General features: G+C 42.6%; 1 protein-coding gene across 1 annotated transcript in view; it reads right to left on the bottom strand.

Moving 5' to 3' along the window:
• METAP1 (methionyl aminopeptidase 1) overlaps positions 1 to 17,135 on the bottom strand; it is a 22,054-nt gene extending 4,919 nt beyond the window's left edge. Inside the window, exons 1-9 of the mRNA XM_035113928.2 lie at positions 16,943 to 17,135; positions 10,743 to 10,794; positions 8,769 to 8,881; positions 7,466 to 7,526; positions 6,069 to 6,160; positions 4,959 to 5,042; positions 2,904 to 3,042; positions 1,035 to 1,166; positions 19 to 162 (exon numbers count right to left, since the gene is read on the bottom strand). Of these exons, the coding sequence (XP_034969819.1) occupies positions 19 to 162; positions 1,035 to 1,166; positions 2,904 to 3,042; positions 4,959 to 5,042; positions 6,069 to 6,160; positions 7,466 to 7,526; positions 8,769 to 8,881; positions 10,743 to 10,794; positions 16,943 to 17,056 (931 nt within the window). The 5' untranslated portion in view covers positions 17,057 to 17,135. The remainder of the gene's footprint in view (positions 1 to 18; positions 163 to 1,034; positions 1,167 to 2,903; positions 3,043 to 4,958; positions 5,043 to 6,068; positions 6,161 to 7,465; positions 7,527 to 8,768; positions 8,882 to 10,742; positions 10,795 to 16,942) is intronic.

The following is a 17,135-nucleotide window of genomic DNA, read 5'->3' as shown; positions in this document are numbered from 1 at the left end:
GACACTGCCCATACTTACTGGCATAATGTGGCACATTGGGAGCCGTGTGGAAGAGCTTATGAATCCCATGCCCACAGTAGCTCCGAACTACGGAAAATCCATTGGCTTGAGCATGTTTCTGTATAATATTTCCCAGCTCTCTATATCGAACACCAGGTTTCACTGCAAAGTAAGTCATACATTACTTTACTAAAATGAACACAAACAGGATCAGCTCATTAATGAAGGCAAAGGTTATTATTTGTACTTCTGCCCAGCAGAAATGATCCGCGTGTGCACAACAACATTCAGCAACAGGCAAACACTACCCCTCAAAGGAGATCTTACGGGAGAAAAGTATTCTAAGGGAGGGAATTCTAATCTAATACTTCAGATATGCAAGATTCAAATTCTGATATTCGGACAGTTATGCTGGTAATCTTTTCCAATCTAGCTTTCACTGCTAAAAAAAATTAAGAAATGGACCTTTGCAAATGCCAAACATTTCATGGGAAATAACTCCAGTCATCAGTGCAACCTATGCATTTTAATGTGTTTAACTATCAAAGATCACTGTCTGGCCTGCTAAGAATTTGCAGACTATCCCACAAACAAAAACAAAACAAAAAGCTTATAGCATGCCTAAAGCTGATAAATTTCAGAGTATGCCTTCAAACACTTCTGTTTATTTAATATTTATCACCCCTTTGTTAGGACAGAAATCTGACAAGATAAACAGACTGCAGCCATCAAGTTATCCAGAAAGAAATCCTGAACTTGATGCTCCATCTCTTTTGTAGCTGAATCTCCACAAAGGAGTCCATTCAAGCAATTTATTGCAATTAATCACTCCAGATTGATCTTTGTATGCCATTCAGTAGCACTGAAGGTATAGTTTTTGGTAGCGATTTGGCACAGTGCATTACCTTGGATTAAGGCACACTCCATAATGACACAACGCCCAGAATATCTATCAGTCTATCAGTCGCATGTCAGAGATAAAACAAGAAAGAAAAAAATGAGACATGAAACCATAGGCTCCAGCCAGCCCTTACCTGCATCAATTGATTGCATTAGGCACTCATATGTTGTCTGGACTAGTCTCTTTGCACCCTCATCAACTTCCCCAACGTAAAATGTCTCATTGAGATCCCCATGATAACCATTGCGATAAACAGTAATGTCCACTGTAAAGATCAAGAGAAAACATTGCATTTCATGTATTTCATGTTTCTGACCCTAAAATTATTATAAAAGAAATGTGATTATATCGAGGAGAGAAAGATGCCATAAAACCAGCAACTACAGAGAGAATGAGAAGCTATATTAAGAAGCTTTCCTGAAAACATTAAGGCTGCAATCCTATGCACACTTTCTTCGGAGTAAGCACCCATAAATGCAGTGCTTCCAAAGAGGCACTGTGAATTGACTTGTGTCATCCCCAGGCAGGTCAGAGTGAATGGGCAACATTGTCATATTGGAGAAGGAAGGGGGAACTTTAAGACAAAAAACAACCAGTTGTAGCCAATAAAAAAATCCTTTTGACAGCAATGTGGTTTATGATGTGTGTAAACTGTAAGAGTTAATGTGGAGACAATTCTACTTTTAGACAGGTGGACTTCATAGGACAAGCTTTAGGCCTCTTACAGCCCTAGGATCTGGGGATGAAAACCAAGAGTGGAAAAGCAGAGCCATAGGCTCACTGAGAGAGCATTTGCTCTACACACATAATGTCCCGGCGTCAATCTGCATCAACTCCAGCTTTGAAAAAAGGGGTGCAGAAAGACCTCTCATGAGACTTGACAGATATAAGTTTAATTGGCTACAGATTTTGTTTTAAAATGTGTCACTGCTGGTCAGAAGGGACACTGTGCTGGGCACACCCCTGGTCTGATTCAGTACAATAAGCCAGTTCTCACTCTCCACATCCCACTAACTGTGGGGCGGCTTAGAAGGGCTTGGGTATATGTTATTTTCGTGCATATAGGTAACCCTTGGAACCAAACCTCCATGTAAGAGACAAGCATACTGGATAAGGTAACTTCATGGGGCTTGAGGTCAGAGGGTTACATCCAATGAAATTGTTCCATTAACACAAAACCCTCCTCTCCTTCCAAGTCCTATCCCAGCCCCAAAACCTTCTCCAGAAGACTGGGGAAAGCCTCAAAACAGTTTTGGGAGACAGGAGCACACATGGAGAGGAAGTCACACAGGCAGAAGTCTTTGGGCTAATGGGATGATTTTGTTGGCTATAACCCACAGGTTTGCAGGGTCCAATTTCAGGAGGCAAATTTCAAGTAGCTTACTCCACAATCGTTCCAGAACAACTCATTATTTATTCCAATATTATTTCAGAAGACATACAGGAAGGCACAGACCAATCACTTGAAAAGCCAAAGTACTTGGGCAGGGAGCCAACAGGCAATGCAATGAATTATATCCTGCCACTATTGAAGTTATTTAGAACAGCACTGTTGCAATTCCTCCCCACCACCACCACCACCACCACACACATTTCCTCCATCTACTTTAAGGTCGCTGTGCTATTATTCACCAGGATGTACAGTATAGCAGTACTGGCCACAAAAGGGATCACAAAAGCTCACGCAGCCCATATAGAATATTCCTTTGCAGCTTTGATTCTGCACAATAGAAAAAAAGAAATCTCTTATGGAGAACACGCCACCCCCCACACCAGCACAGCTTACAGTTTAATTTACATGCACCTAAGCAAGAGAAATGAGTTTCACCATTAGAATTTTTTTAAAAACCAGTAAGACCAACCTGTATTTCCAAGGAAGGTGGGGGGGAATCCAAATATATAGGCGGAAAAATACAGCAAGTCCTATTCATTAGTGGCATCTTTCCAAACATCATACCAAGTTTTTAAAAGGATACTGAAATTACTTAATCAGTTTTCTTACCATTAACGATATCACCATCTTGTAAACGTCGCCTGTCTGGGATTCCATGGCAGATCACTTCATTTACTGACGTGCAGCAAGACTTAGGAAAATTATAATAATTCAGCGGGGAAGGATAGCAATTTCTGGCAATGCAAGCCTGAAAGAGATTTTGAAATATTCATATTATTCTAAAGGAGTTAGAACAAAGGCAATGGGCCTAAGTGTGACAATCTGGAAATATGATCCACCAAACCAGCATGACTAATGTCCAAGTCAATTTATTTAGGAATGAGTTGGTAACCTTTTCCTAGACCAAATGTTTCAGTGCTATGCTAAGCTTCTGGATTACATGGGGGTTTTCGTAACCAAACAGTCCTGTGAAACACAGCTTGCTACTCTACCCTACATTAACAGCTGTCTGGCTCATATGCACATTACATGCTTCCACGTAACATATCCGCAAGTGGGGGGGGGGGAATCTAAATGATTTTTTGAAAATAATCTGCCCCTGGCTGTGAATTCAGGAGCTGGTGCACTGAGGTAGCCAAGAGACTGAGCTCTGAACCAGCAAGTCCCCAAGTCAAATGTTCCCCATACCACAAACTCCAGACAGACTTAGGCAAGTCATAGAATTCTAGAGTTGGAAGGAACCCTAAGGATCATCTAGTCCAAGCCCTTGCAGTGCAGAAATATGCAGCTATCCAGGCTCCGGGGACTCAGTTTCCTCCCCCCCCCCTTCGGCCATAGATAAGCAGGACAAAGTGAAGAGAGTCCCTTACCATTTAAAGAGCCTTTAATGATCACAGGGAAAAAAACCCAAAGCAGCCATTCTCGGAATGAAGGTGCTCCCCATTAAGGTTTTCACACACTTCCCCCCCCCCCAGTCACTTCTGTCTTGCAACCTGATCTCGCAACCACCGTGCTTTTTGTGTAGCCACCTTATCTGCTCTATGTGACCTTGGACTGAAAAGCTGGACACTTCCCGGCGAGAGAGAGTCTGTTGGCTCTCTCTCTCTTCCAGTTCTTCTTCAATTTGCTGTTCACCACCACCACCACTTCTTCCCAACTTTTGTCTTCAGAACTATGCCCCTCTGCAAACCACTGTTCCAAATCTATACTGCCCCACTGATCCTGGGTAGCTTCAGGATCTTGGTCAGGAGCAGGGGGGTGGAAAGGCTCCCACCATTGCTCATCAGAGCAGTACTCTTCAGCCTGGTCTCTGGCAGCAGCTGTCCTATACAGGGATCGAACCTGCAACCTCAGCGTTATCAGCACCGGGCAACATGGGCAAGGACCATACCACACGCTCTGCATACCAAAGGTCCAGGTTCAATTCCAAACATCTCCATTTCAAGAAAGGATGAAGTAGAAAGACCTCTGTCTGAGACCCAAACCTGTTGTCATAGGCTATAATATGACCTGGTATTAGGCAGCTATGTTAAATGGAGGTACAATAATATGGACCTACCTTATAAGGACATTTTAAAAGCTTATCTGAAGCCCCTGGAACAACAGTGGCATATAAATGCTATGCATTGTCATCACCGTATTTTTTAATTTTAATTTTTCTTTAAAATTATTTCATCCGCTTAATGCAGCAATGTGCAAGTCTGAAACCCTGCTGAGATAATTTCTATTAATAATTTTTTTTAAAAAAAAAAACTATTTCCACTGCAGTGGGAGGATGTGTAGAGTTGCACCTTAGTGCTTACAGCCTCCTTGAAACATGCCAGCATATGTGCCAGAGTGGCATACGGGGCAGAAGAATGCCACAACCTACAACTACTGTTTACAGAACAAACTTGGTAGGAAAGAAGGTCAGCAAGGAAGGACATTTTACAATACTAAATTGGGCCCATTAGAGAATGTCAGAGGCTACACGTATGGAAGCAAATGACACCGGAGAACCTTTGGCATTCTCAAGTTGCTTTAAGAAATGGAAATCGTGGTTTGAGCGATGGAGAGTGTATAGTTGTAACTGCGCAGGAAAATCAAGGAAGCATGTTACCAAATAAACCAAACATAAAGGCACAGCAGAAACAAAAATCCAGAAGCTCAGTGAAGTATCCTTACTAGATGAACAGCGTGGTCTATTTCTTCAGTAGTTACACCTGGCTTTACCATCATGGCAGCAACATCCAATACCTCTCTAGCAAGCTGCAGGAAAAAGAAGCAGAAGTTATCATCAAGACAGAGGCCACATTCACATATAACAAGTCAGGTTTTCCGACTTATCACAGGTTACCAATGAACAAGCAGAGAATTACTGCACATTGGCCAACAGCTCTCACTTTGCTTCTCCCCTAGAGTGAGCAAGAAAAACAAATGACATCCTGTTATGTCCAAACCAGGGATCTGCCATGCTGCTCCTTAAGCCATAGTCACTAGCCAACCCTAAGCAATCAATGGTTTGTTGTTGGTTTACAGACTGTGGTTTCCTAGGAAGTGGCAAACCATGATCCCTCTTTCAGACATTACAAGAAGTGCAAGGCTTTCTGGTTTGTTTATTCTGCCCACGCCAGAGGAGGAACGAAATAGCAGCAATCAGGAAGTATGCAGAAGAACATTGCTAATTCATTGTAAGCTACAGATGGGGCAAGACAGACCATGAGCCAGGACAAAAGTTCTTGTGATAAGAGGAGTGGCATACCAAATGCGATTTCCTCCCCATGAAGTCTTTACCCCAGGAGACAGAAAATAAGTGGTAGACACGCAGCAATCACACAGCTTTTGTAACCACCATTTATATAAAACAGAACAAATTAACTGAACTTTAGTAGCTTCTTCTGAAATTTTATCAATGCTGCTAATGCAAATGCATGGGGTGTTCAGAACGAACATATTAAAGAATGCATAAAACATTTGATTAGTGTCTAAATTTTAAAACGTCATCATGCTGGCTAAAATATTCATTAACCAAAATTTCACATACAAATCTTGACAAAACGAAATGAAATGTGGGATACAGTTTAAAAAAACTTATACACAAAGCCATGCAATTCTGGCAACTCTTGAGATACGGACCTTACCAGAAATCATGCTCAACATTATTCATTACATATGGTAAGATTTCACCTTTTTGGTACACCTCAAATTATTTGTGCTTTCCACTCACACAAGCTTGCAAAAACTATTCCCTCTTAAGATTTGTTGAGATTATAACATCTTCCCAAATAGACTTACCCTACACACTATTCGCATCCCTTCTGTATCTTCTGCAGAAAGAATTTTTATCTGAGAAGTTCCTTTAAGAGCCTGCTCCGATTCAGACATGCCTAAAGACAAACATCAATTATTACCTAGTCATAATAATTTTTAGTTAATGGATGCAAGTTTCCCGTATCCCAAAACCTGTGCTAATGTAATTGAAATAGCTCTTTTCAAGAGAAGCAGTAAAATGACACACCCACCCAAAAACCCAGCACACATCCCCAGAGTGGCAGTATTAACATTTAGCTTTTGAGTAGCAGAGAGATGCCTGCTAATGGGTTAGTGGTCAAAGTATGCAGAGGAAGATGCATGACAAGAGGTTTATGATATAAAGGGACACAAAACCCACATACCAAACAGCACTTGGGAAAGTGACTTTTCTTCTTCTTCCTCATTCTCACCTTTTGACCTCCCACCCACCATATTTGCACCCCCCACAGTGAAAGAAAAGCATAGCAGGAACTCAACATGACTTTTAAAAAACAACTATCTGACTCTTAGAAGACATCTGAAGGCAGCCCTGTTTAGGGAAGTTTTTAATGTTTGATGTTTTATCATGTTTTCATTATTCTGTTGGGAGCCGCCCAGAGTGGCTGGGGAGACAAGGTCAGATGGGCAGGGCATAAGTATTAGTTAGTTGGTTAGTTATTTTTTAGGGCTCTCCAATCTTTTTTGGACCCGGGGGCACATTAGGAAATCTAGGAAACTGTTGTGGGCAACATATATACAAATTCATGGAAGCACAACGAATGATGCATAAGCTTTCGCCACTTCCTACCCCAGAAAACAATCAGAACCTCTACACACACACACACACCAAACAAATTGAATACAGACAGAAACTTCCCCCTCAAAAAAGTCAACCCCTCTCCACATAAACAACAACAAAAAGCCACAGGGTATTGGTGAGCACTAAAGGGGATGTCTTGAGGGGGCTATAGCTCCTTTGCATATCCCATGGGATACCCCACTTTGAATGGACTCTGATCAAGCTGGCATTCAAACATGTTTTTTGGGGGGAACCCCTCCCCAAACTTACTTTTCCCCAAGCAATTCATTTGACACAGTTCTCTAGCTAGAAATTGTGGCTGAAACATCATGGACCGCTGCTACATATTAAATTTCTGCTGTCCAGTGAGAGCATAGAGTCAATGGTAGATTTCAGCATTCAAGAAACATCACTGTTTGAGACCTTCACTGGGGTCTTTAAGTGCTTTTTGAAGCCTTGTTTTCTAAAGGAACTGGTTGCTAAAAAATAAGCTTAGCTTTTGATAAGCCCATCTGAGACAAATCCATTCTGAAAGAAAATTAATATAGCCTAAATCAAACACAAGTTTTAAAAGTGAGAATTGTTCTGTTTCTGCAATTACCTAGCGGGTGATCAGCATAATCCGGCCTTTGAATGTAACTCGGCACAGGTCTTGTTGGCATCTAAATAAAGCACAATTGGGATTTAAACATATTTATAGCCTATCCAATAACAATTGTTTAAACTGTTAACAAAGCCAAGAGCTTATAACATAACAAAACACCAAACAAAACAAGATTTATTCCCCAACAATAAAACCATGGCTTCAGATTATAGTCAGATTTTTGGTAGTAAGTAAACCATAGTTAAGCTGAGCAGAGTTTGGACAAACAAACAAACAATGGTTTCAGAAACTATATCTTAATAATGCACACCAACCAACTGAGGAATTTTTTAAAATAATATACGAATTTATTATTTTTGTTTGTTATTATGGTTTGTATTTTTGTGTTTTTATATTGTAAACTGCCCTGTGATCTTTTGACAGTATAGATACGGTATTTAATAAACAATAATAATTTCTGAGCAAAGAAATCACAGGACACTGCTTTTGGGGAAACCCCAAAATGATTATGCTTGCTGTTATATTAATCAGATCTACTGCAGAGGGGAGTGATTACCCATTATTACCAAGTGTTTTTTTTCAAAAACTAAGTCATCAGATGAATTTCATCTCCCACTACTACAGGATGAAAACCCTCTTCCACAGAGCATTCAGTGCACAAAGGCAAGAGCAGAATTACCTGCCAGCCAACTTTGTATTTAAACTCGTGTCCCACATACATACATTCCGCAAGCTTTCTGGTTCTGCAGTACCGCCGCAGAGATTCTGTGTCCCTGCTTTGCCCCCATTCCACCTTCTCCAACACAAAATGAGCTATATGCACCAAATCCCACGACACCCTTTGAGGTTCTTGGTACTAGAGGACCAATAAGTGTTGCAGAATCAGATCTACTCACATCAAATTGCTCTGCTGCTTAGCAGTACATGCTCAGCCATTTGCAGGCTGAAAGATACCTGTGGGCTGGGGAATGGAGCATGATAGCCTGACTATTAAATTATTGAATATCCAGCTAAAATTTATTTGACCGCCCCCTTCTTTTCCTTTGTTCTCCTTCCGTAGGATTAATCTATACTCTTCTAATGCTGTCTTCGAATTTATGATAGTGCCTTAACATTTTTTGCTGCATATTGTCCCCTGAAAACCTAACAACCAGAACTGTGTAAGTGTCTTACAAAATTACAGTTCTATTACCATTTTCTCCAACTGGACAGCATAATTGCTAAGAAATTTTCTTACTGCGGTTTGATCACCAACAGGATTTAAAAGTGATACACCATTTCAGTTATTTCAACTACTTACCAGTGGGTAATGTGGCCTAAGTTTTCCAGTATATCGATAGCCACCCCAGGGATCTGTGTTAATGTCACCATCTACAGTCCAGGTAGAAACCTCCCGCTTTGCTTTTTCATCCTCTGTAAAAAAAAAACACACACAACAAAACAAAATTACAAAATAATGCTATAATTATAAGACAACCAACTTCATTAAAAAAAACCAGAAGGAATATCTGTCAAAAAGGAATTTGAGGAGTATATACATAACTCTTCATTTTCCTTTAGAATGGGTCTTTTTAAGCTTGCTTTCCCTTGAAATCCAGAGCCAATCTACTTTTTGTTTTTGTTAAAAGGCTCCTGAAACTGGATTAAGATATGATACACAAGCAACCTAACCTAGATTTCAAGATTGCAACTACAACCAGAACACAGATCAAATCCTTCAACCTTGTCATTAATGGCAGCAAACACAGAACCATTATTTGAAAGTTTATAGCTTCCACAAGTGCCACTGACTTTCTGTGCTTTTATTCGCATCAGCTTCTCTCAACCACACTGGCCATTAATAATATTCCAACACCATTCCCAGCTATTTAGAAGCAACTTCTGATGCAATGAAGGACAGTAACTGCTTAAGAAACAAAAAAGTCAAAACTCCAGTAACACACCCACTCACTCTGGGTAAGATTGAGTGCATGGTAGACTTGGAAAATAAACAGAAACTTTTTTTGGGGGGAGGGGGAGGAACTAAAGCCTTAAACCTGCGTCTGCGCTACAGCGTTTCAGACAAGTATAGCCCTCACATGTAACTGAATGCCCATCCAAACAAATAACAGAATAAACAAAAAAGACTATTGTACATAGAAAGGAAGCACATCAGGGAGAAGGCTAGTCTAAAGCCCTTCCCCCCCCCCCCAACACCTAGCTTTTTGTTTGGAGGGAATGTGGAGGGGAATGTGTGCTGCATGGAGTTGCATGCAATCACATGCAAGTCCATACCTGCAGTTTGAAGCGGTATAGTCCAGCTATGTCCAACTGGTGGATCGCGATCTACAGGTCGATCGCCTGTGTGATCGTGGTTGATCATGCGTGATCCTGGTCAATCACTGGGACATTACTCCCGGCGCTATGCCCCTCCTTTGGCGCTGCACTGAACGTTTTGGAATGCAGAAAGCGGAAGTAGTATTCCGTTTAGCACTGCGTGCGATCTACATTGGTGTCGTCGTTGGTGAGTGGCTTGTCGCATCACACACACACACCCCAAAAATGCTCAGCAATTCTGTGCAACACCCCCTAAAAAAATCTCAACAACTCTGCCCAACCCCAACCCCCTAAAAAAGCAACAGCTTTGGCTCCTCCTCCCTCCAATGACAATGAGTAGATCACTTCCAGTTATTTTATACTGGCAGATCACAGCCTCTTGGGAGCTGGATGTGCCTGGTATAGTCCAATCCTAATGAGAATTGGCCAGAATTATGAGGGACTTGGAAAGTACTGCCTAATAAAGGAGCACCCATCTTCACACTGGCCTTAAGTTGTCACTAACAGGACTTTTCTCTCCCTATCTAATGGTCTTTAGATACAGGAGGGTAGATTTTGGTTTAACATGAAGATAAACATCTTAACAGAGAGAGCAGTTCACAGTGGGACAGATTACCTAAAGGGGGCCGGGCTCTCTGTTGCTGAAGGTCTTCAAGCAAATGCTGGAAAGCCATCTGTTGGATCAGGCTTCCTCAAATTTGGCCCTCCAGATGTTTTTTGGCCTACAACTCCCATGATCTTTAGTTAACAGGACCAGTGGTCAGGGATGATGGGAATTGTAGTCTCAAAACATCTGGAGGGCCAAGTTTGAGGAAGCCTGTGTTGGATGCTTTAACAATGGAGCAACTGCACTGAACAAGGGGTTGAATTAAATGGCTTACAACCCTCCCCCCCCCCCACAACTCTGTGCATGTCAGGGCGACAAAAGAGTATGATAAAAGCAAAAGTATTTTCTTACTTGCTTTCTTGTGTAGCAACTTGTGAGTAGCCCAGCTTCCCTTAAAACATTCCTTTAAAAAAGAAAAAGACAAATGATATAAAGTTAACAATGCTTTGCAATATATTTAAATCATACAGATAAAATAGTTCTGCAAGCTACAAGACATACACTATAAAATAGACAAGAGTATGTTTACATCATTAACAAATCCAATTTCAGTTCAAACGAAGTATGTTAATTGGAGAGAGAGGTCACATAAGCACCACACATTTAAAGCACTATGAAACCATTTTAACAGTTCATGGATTCCCCCAAAGAATCGTGGGAAACATCGTTTGTTAAGGGTGCTGGGAGCTATTAGGAGACCCCTGTTCCCATCACAGAGCTACAATTCCCAGAGGATTATGGAAGAATAACTCCGTGGCAAAAGAACCAATGGCACAGGTGAAGAGAACCTTCTTAGTTCTCCATGCTTCCCCATTATTGTTGTTGTTTAGTCGTTTAGTCGTGTCCGACTCTTCGTGACCCCATGGACCAGAGCATGCCAGGCACTCCTGTCTTGCACTGCCTCCCGCAGTTTGGTCAAACTCATGTTCGTAGCTTCGAGAACACTGTCCAACCATCTCGTCCTCTGTCGTCCCCTTCTCCTAGTGCCCTCAATCTTTCCCAACAACAATCTTTCCCATTATTACATTGATGGTAATCCACCCTGAATAATATTTTCACAGCACCAAACAAGTAATCAGCCATATTATGGGTGGAGATTGCACCACTGCCAGCTTCACAATCTCTTAACTCCCTCTGCAGACTGTGTATGGATGCTTTCCTCTCCTGTCTCCAGGTGCCCCCCCCCCAGTCTCACATATACCAGCTGCAAAGGTCAAATCTAGCACCAGCACCAAATCTAATTCCTGTAAGAAAAGTAATGGGATTTATGACACTGGAACATTTTCCATTTTGTTTATTTGCTACTCCAGAAGCAGCTTCAGCTAGCTCAAGGACACCAATGAGCTACTGATGAAGATAAAATAGAAAAATTCCTTCCAGTAGCACCTTAGAGACCAACTAAGTTTGTCATTGGTATGAGCTTTCGTGTGTATGCACACTTCTTCAGATACCTGGTCTCTAAGTTGCTACTGGAAGGAATTTTTCTATTTTATTTTTATTTTGTTTCGACAACAGACCAACACAGCTACCTACCTGTAACTAGAACTACTGATAAAGAGAGAGATTTGCACCTTTTGGCTGGTTTTTTCCTCCAGGCCCTCTACTTTCCAACACTGGGGTCTTCACACATAATACCAGATTAACTTGACACACACTGCAACCCTTGAATTGAGACCGAAGAGCAGCCTACTCCTGTTATCCTCCATAAACTTATTTAGACAACTAAGGGAATTCACTTCAGTGGGAACTGCCTTGTGATCTTCAGATGAAGGGTGGTATATAAATTTAATTAATTAATTAATAATGCCAAAGGCTTGTTTTTGTCCCCTTTTTTAATCACCCTCAAAAAACAAATAAGCGTTATTTGCCTGTGAAGCAGCATCACCAGCTCTGCGCACAGCCTTAAAAACAATCATTCAGCTGCCAAGACAGCGATAGTCAGAATTACTCATGTTTTCTTTACTCAAAAACCTTCCTTTTTTGTCACACTCATCCCCTCCCTGCTATAGAAAAATACGGAATCTATCCCACTGTGGGCGATCAGGAGGACTCTGAAGTTCCAGATATGATGAAGGAACCGTATTAGCATCGTTATGCAGGCCAGCACAATTTCTAGTAAGAAATAAGGGAACTTCCTTAAAGCTGCTCCCACAATCTTTAACAGCACTAAACATGAAGCGGCGGTGGAGCCTGTTTCACACAGAAGCAGCACCAACTAATGAAAAGGCTGGATGTTCCCTTTGCTCTTTTGGGACTATGCTCCTAACATTTTAAGACAGTGGCTACAATCCATTACTGCATTGTGTGGCAGGGAGGTCAATACAGACCCATGTATAATGTGGGTGCCAGGAATACAATCCGCCAGTCACACGCAAAAAATCCATTTGTCTCCTTAAAAATGTCCTACTAAATGTTTACGTTTCTGTTTACCAGCAGTGCGTTAAAAGACAAGAGAACCGCTTTTAACAGCAGCAGGATTGTTTTTGTATTATCATTTTATTTATTAGAAAGATAAACTTGGGAGACTTATAAAAACACACATTAAAAACAAGAGTAAAAGCAAGAGTAAAAACATTATATATAAAAGAGCAGATGCAACTCATCCCTATCCCACTGAAAAATAATGCTGGGTTGCATTAACTCAAGGTCCTTCTGAAGCTTGTTTTCAAACATAACACAAGGGATGAGTCATCTCCTACCACTTCCAGTATACTAGATTTTATCTTCTTGTGGTGTCTAACTCAGTGTTTCTCAACCTTTTTGGGGCCACGGCACACTTGTTCCGTGAAAAAAATCACGCGGCACACCATTAAAAAAGTTAAAAAATTTAACTCTGTGCCGCCCTATATGAGCGCTCGGCGGTTTTCGATTGGGTGCGGAAGACCATAGACAACTAAGTCAAAGGGACGCTCGAGGAGGAACCATAGAGATAAAAGAGAGAGCGGAGAGTGGTGGTGGTGCGGGCGGGGCAGGCAGGCAGGCGGGTTATGACAGGAATCGCCGCCATCTTGTGAAGGGCGCGCTCAAACGCAGCCATGCTGAGAAGGTTCTCCGCTCCGTACGGTAGTTCTGCAAATCGCCCTTCTCGTGCCGCGGAACAGCAGTTGAGAAACACTGGTCTAACTCATGAAGGCATTGCTACCAGTTCCCCAACATTTGCAAATGGGCATTCTTGTGTCAGCGAGAGCTGATCCAACTTAAGTCACCACTGCATACTTTGCAGATCTTCCAAATGGGCCAGCTATCCTTACTAGAGGGAAATGATGCTACTTTTAATTATTGCATATCAGGAAGATATGGGTTCTAGTAATAAAAACAAAGTAGATCTGCACAAGCCTAAGTCTTCCCATTACAGTATGGACTCGTGTTTTTGTAAAGTTTATGATTCCAAACACAGGCTCCGATCATTCAGAGCCAATGGGTTGAATAGCAGGTTGGACCTGGCAGACCGGGGTTCTAAGTCCAATTTTCCAAGTGTGGATACTGAGCAGATCAGTCGCATGTAGGTGGATGAGAATTGGCAGTGAAAAACTGAACTGAAAGTACTACTGAATCAACTAGATCAGCTTCAGTACAGCCATGCTGACTATGGCTGATAGGTAAAGGGTAAAGGGACCCCTGACATTAGGTCCAGTCGTCACCAACTCTGGAGTTGCGGTGCTCATCTCGCATTATTGGCCGAGGGAGCGGGCGTACAGCTTCCAGGTCATGTGGCCAGCATGACAAAGCCGCTTCTGGCGAACCAGAGCAACACACAGCGCCACCCGCAAACCCACTATCACCCCACTATGGCTGATAGAAGTAATCAAATACATCTGGAGGGCACCAGGTTCAGAAAGGCTGATCTAGTCAATCGTCAAAGAGCTGGTCTGGGAGCATATGATGCTGCTAATATCACTCCACCTACATCTAACGTTGAGGTACGAGTATCCTTGATTATATAGCTATTCACACACAGAGAAGGTTTAAGCTCAGATCCCATCTGCGTATTTCTGATACTGGAGGGTTTCTGCCCCAAACTACATCATTTTACACTCGCTTACACCGGACCCACGTTTACCATTTTAGTGTCCATTCACTTAGTGTGAAGAGAGAGGCAGCTTTCAAGTTTTGCTTCTTTTCTCTGGTTGGTGATAAAATAAAATAAAAAGCTCCAGTCCAATCCCTAGTAATCCCAATTTTAAGAATCAACTAGTAAAAAGAAAGGTCTCTGCCTGAGACCTTGGAGAGATGTTGTCACAGTGCAGACAATAATGGTCTAAATGGACAATTAATTGTGCCTCTGGATTGTTGAGCACTGCAGGTAGGCAGAGTGCTGTTGTGCTCAATTTCTGCTTTGGGTTTCCCCACAAGCATCTGTTTGGCCAATGTGAGAACAGGGTTCTGGATCCAGCAGACCAACTTCTTATGTTCTTTGGATAAATTGTCTGACTTGTGTCCTCACTATCTTATTAATGTTACTCTTACACCTGGTGCTCTTTTAGTTGTTTTGGTGCAAAATTTAGTTATTTTTAAATCAAAACACACTTAAGATTCCTATCAGAAGTTCAATGCATTAAAGGTCACTGTAAACAGATTGCTCTTATCACTCAGAGCTTTTAGGAGCCTGAGAAACTAGAATGGCAACACTAAGTTGCAGTAACTGTCTTTTTAGAACTCTCAACTCTGGAATAGTATTATGTTGCAGCATGAAAATTCAGAGATAGTTGAACACAACACTGATATATTTCTAACCCCAGAAATTAAGTGGTACCGTAAGTAGTAAGCTTATATCTCCAGGACTCAAGTACTTCTCCTTTAAAATATTGTTTTATCACACCTCTTGTGTGTAATTATAATGGTACAAGACAGAACAAAAATATTTTACTGCTTTGTGTTTTGGGGCACTTTATATTTTTAATCAATGGAAATGCCATTGAGAGAGACTGAGTGATTTGGGGTTTGCAAGACTGAATGACTTCATGCATTCTACATTTCTTTTAAGAGGGGGGAAATCTATTATTATCACATTTATAATTACAGATTCCTGAAATCAGCATATTAGGAAATACAGTCCGTCAACATCGGACTACACCATATTTCATTCTTTCCAATAAATTTAGCTCCAAGGGACTAAAATCTGCAAAGTCAACTATGTATGACTATAACCAGGAAGACAGTTGTGTCACATGGCCAAAGAAACAACTCCACATGATGCATGTTAAATAATTAACTCATGAAACTTTTAGCACAGTACAATGTCAAAGCCAATCATCAAGTGTGAATTTTTGAAATATTAGTTAAGAGGTTGTGTGTCAATCTCAGTGATTACGGTAAATTTCCCATGAGGCAAATACCCTAGATATCTAAGACAAAGCACACTTCTAACCCATATATGGGCAGAAACTGGCTTGCTTCTGAAAAATAAAGGTGCCACAGTTCAAACTGACTGAAAACCCTCACAAGTCAGACAAACTGCTAACCCATGCATGCAAATAAATGATGAAAGTAATGTTCCTCACACATGCTCAGAGTCACCCTTCTTAATTATGTTCTAGGACTAGGTAGGACAATACAAAAGTAAAATACTGTAGTTCCAGGGCTGAGTCCTGGCTCCAATAAAACCCCACGCTGAAACACACTGTGCACAAACAGTACCACAAAAAAAAACAGTTCTCTGTATTGTTTCTGGAGCACAAACCTCAAGTGAAATCCACTCTGCAATAAAAATAAAATGTCTGAAGCACCAAAAACTGGGGGGAAACACACACAGCCATCATACCCACCCCCTTTCTCTCCGAAAAATGCCCTGCAAATCTTGATGACAGAGCTGAAATAAATGGATAAAAACAGCTGTTGCACATGGAAACACAGAACGGGAGACACACAAAAGGAAGAACCGCTTCAGCATTTCTGTGGCCTGTTTGCAGCAGGAGGCAGCGGGGCTCCATAGGCTCCCATGGTCGAGAATAGGGGGCCCCAACCCCGGTTCCTTCCCCGCCTCTCCATTTCGACCTGCTTAAGAAACCCAGGGCCACAACAGGAGGGCGCTGTTTTTGCCGGGGGGCGGGGGCGGGAAGGAAACCCACAGAGAGCCTGGAAACAAGCAAATAATAAAAACCCGTGTCTGTGTGGTTCAGACCTTTCCCAGGGCACCCAAGAGAGAAGCGGGGGGGGGGTAAGGAGGCAAACTTGAAAGACAGGGAGAGAGAGAGTCCTGCTTGCAAAGGGGCAAAGGGGGCTCGGGAGCAAGCCCCTGGGAAGCTACTTCCGAGTAAAAAACGTGCCCGGGCTGCCTGGGGACGGGCCCAGCCCTCGCAGCCCTCATGCGCCACCTGCTTTTTCGGGGAGGACGGGAGGAGCTGCGACGGGAGCTCTGGTAGCCATTCGCGGGCAAAAAAAGAATTCCCCCTCCCAGGAAACGGTGGGAAGGCGGGCAGCAGCCGTGTTTTCCCTCAGCGGGCGGGGAACGTGGGAACACCGGCCAGCCCGTGTCTTGGGCTGGGAGGAGGAGGAGCAGCAGCAGCAGCCCGCGCGCCTCTGTCTCGCGCGGGGGCGGCAGCAGGGCTTACCTGCGAGCAGAAGTAGGAGCCCTGGATGCCCAGCTTGAGGCAGGTGGGGCACTGCAGCTTGGCCTCGCTGCTGCAGCCCGACGTCTCGCACACCCGGGCCTCCACGGCCGCCATGCTGCTCGCTGGAGGAGCCGCCGCCGCCGCCGCCGCCACAAGAGCGGCCCAGCCAGGCGGCGGCAAACCGGGAAAGGGA

This window comes from Zootoca vivipara, chromosome 9 (assembly GCF_963506605.1).
Source record: "Zootoca vivipara chromosome 9, rZooViv1.1, whole genome shotgun sequence".
Lineage (NCBI taxonomy): Eukaryota > Metazoa > Chordata > Lepidosauria > Squamata > Lacertidae > Zootoca > Zootoca vivipara.
Note: the sequence above shows the minus strand (reverse complement) of the source record. Positions and strands in the feature narration are given on the sequence as shown.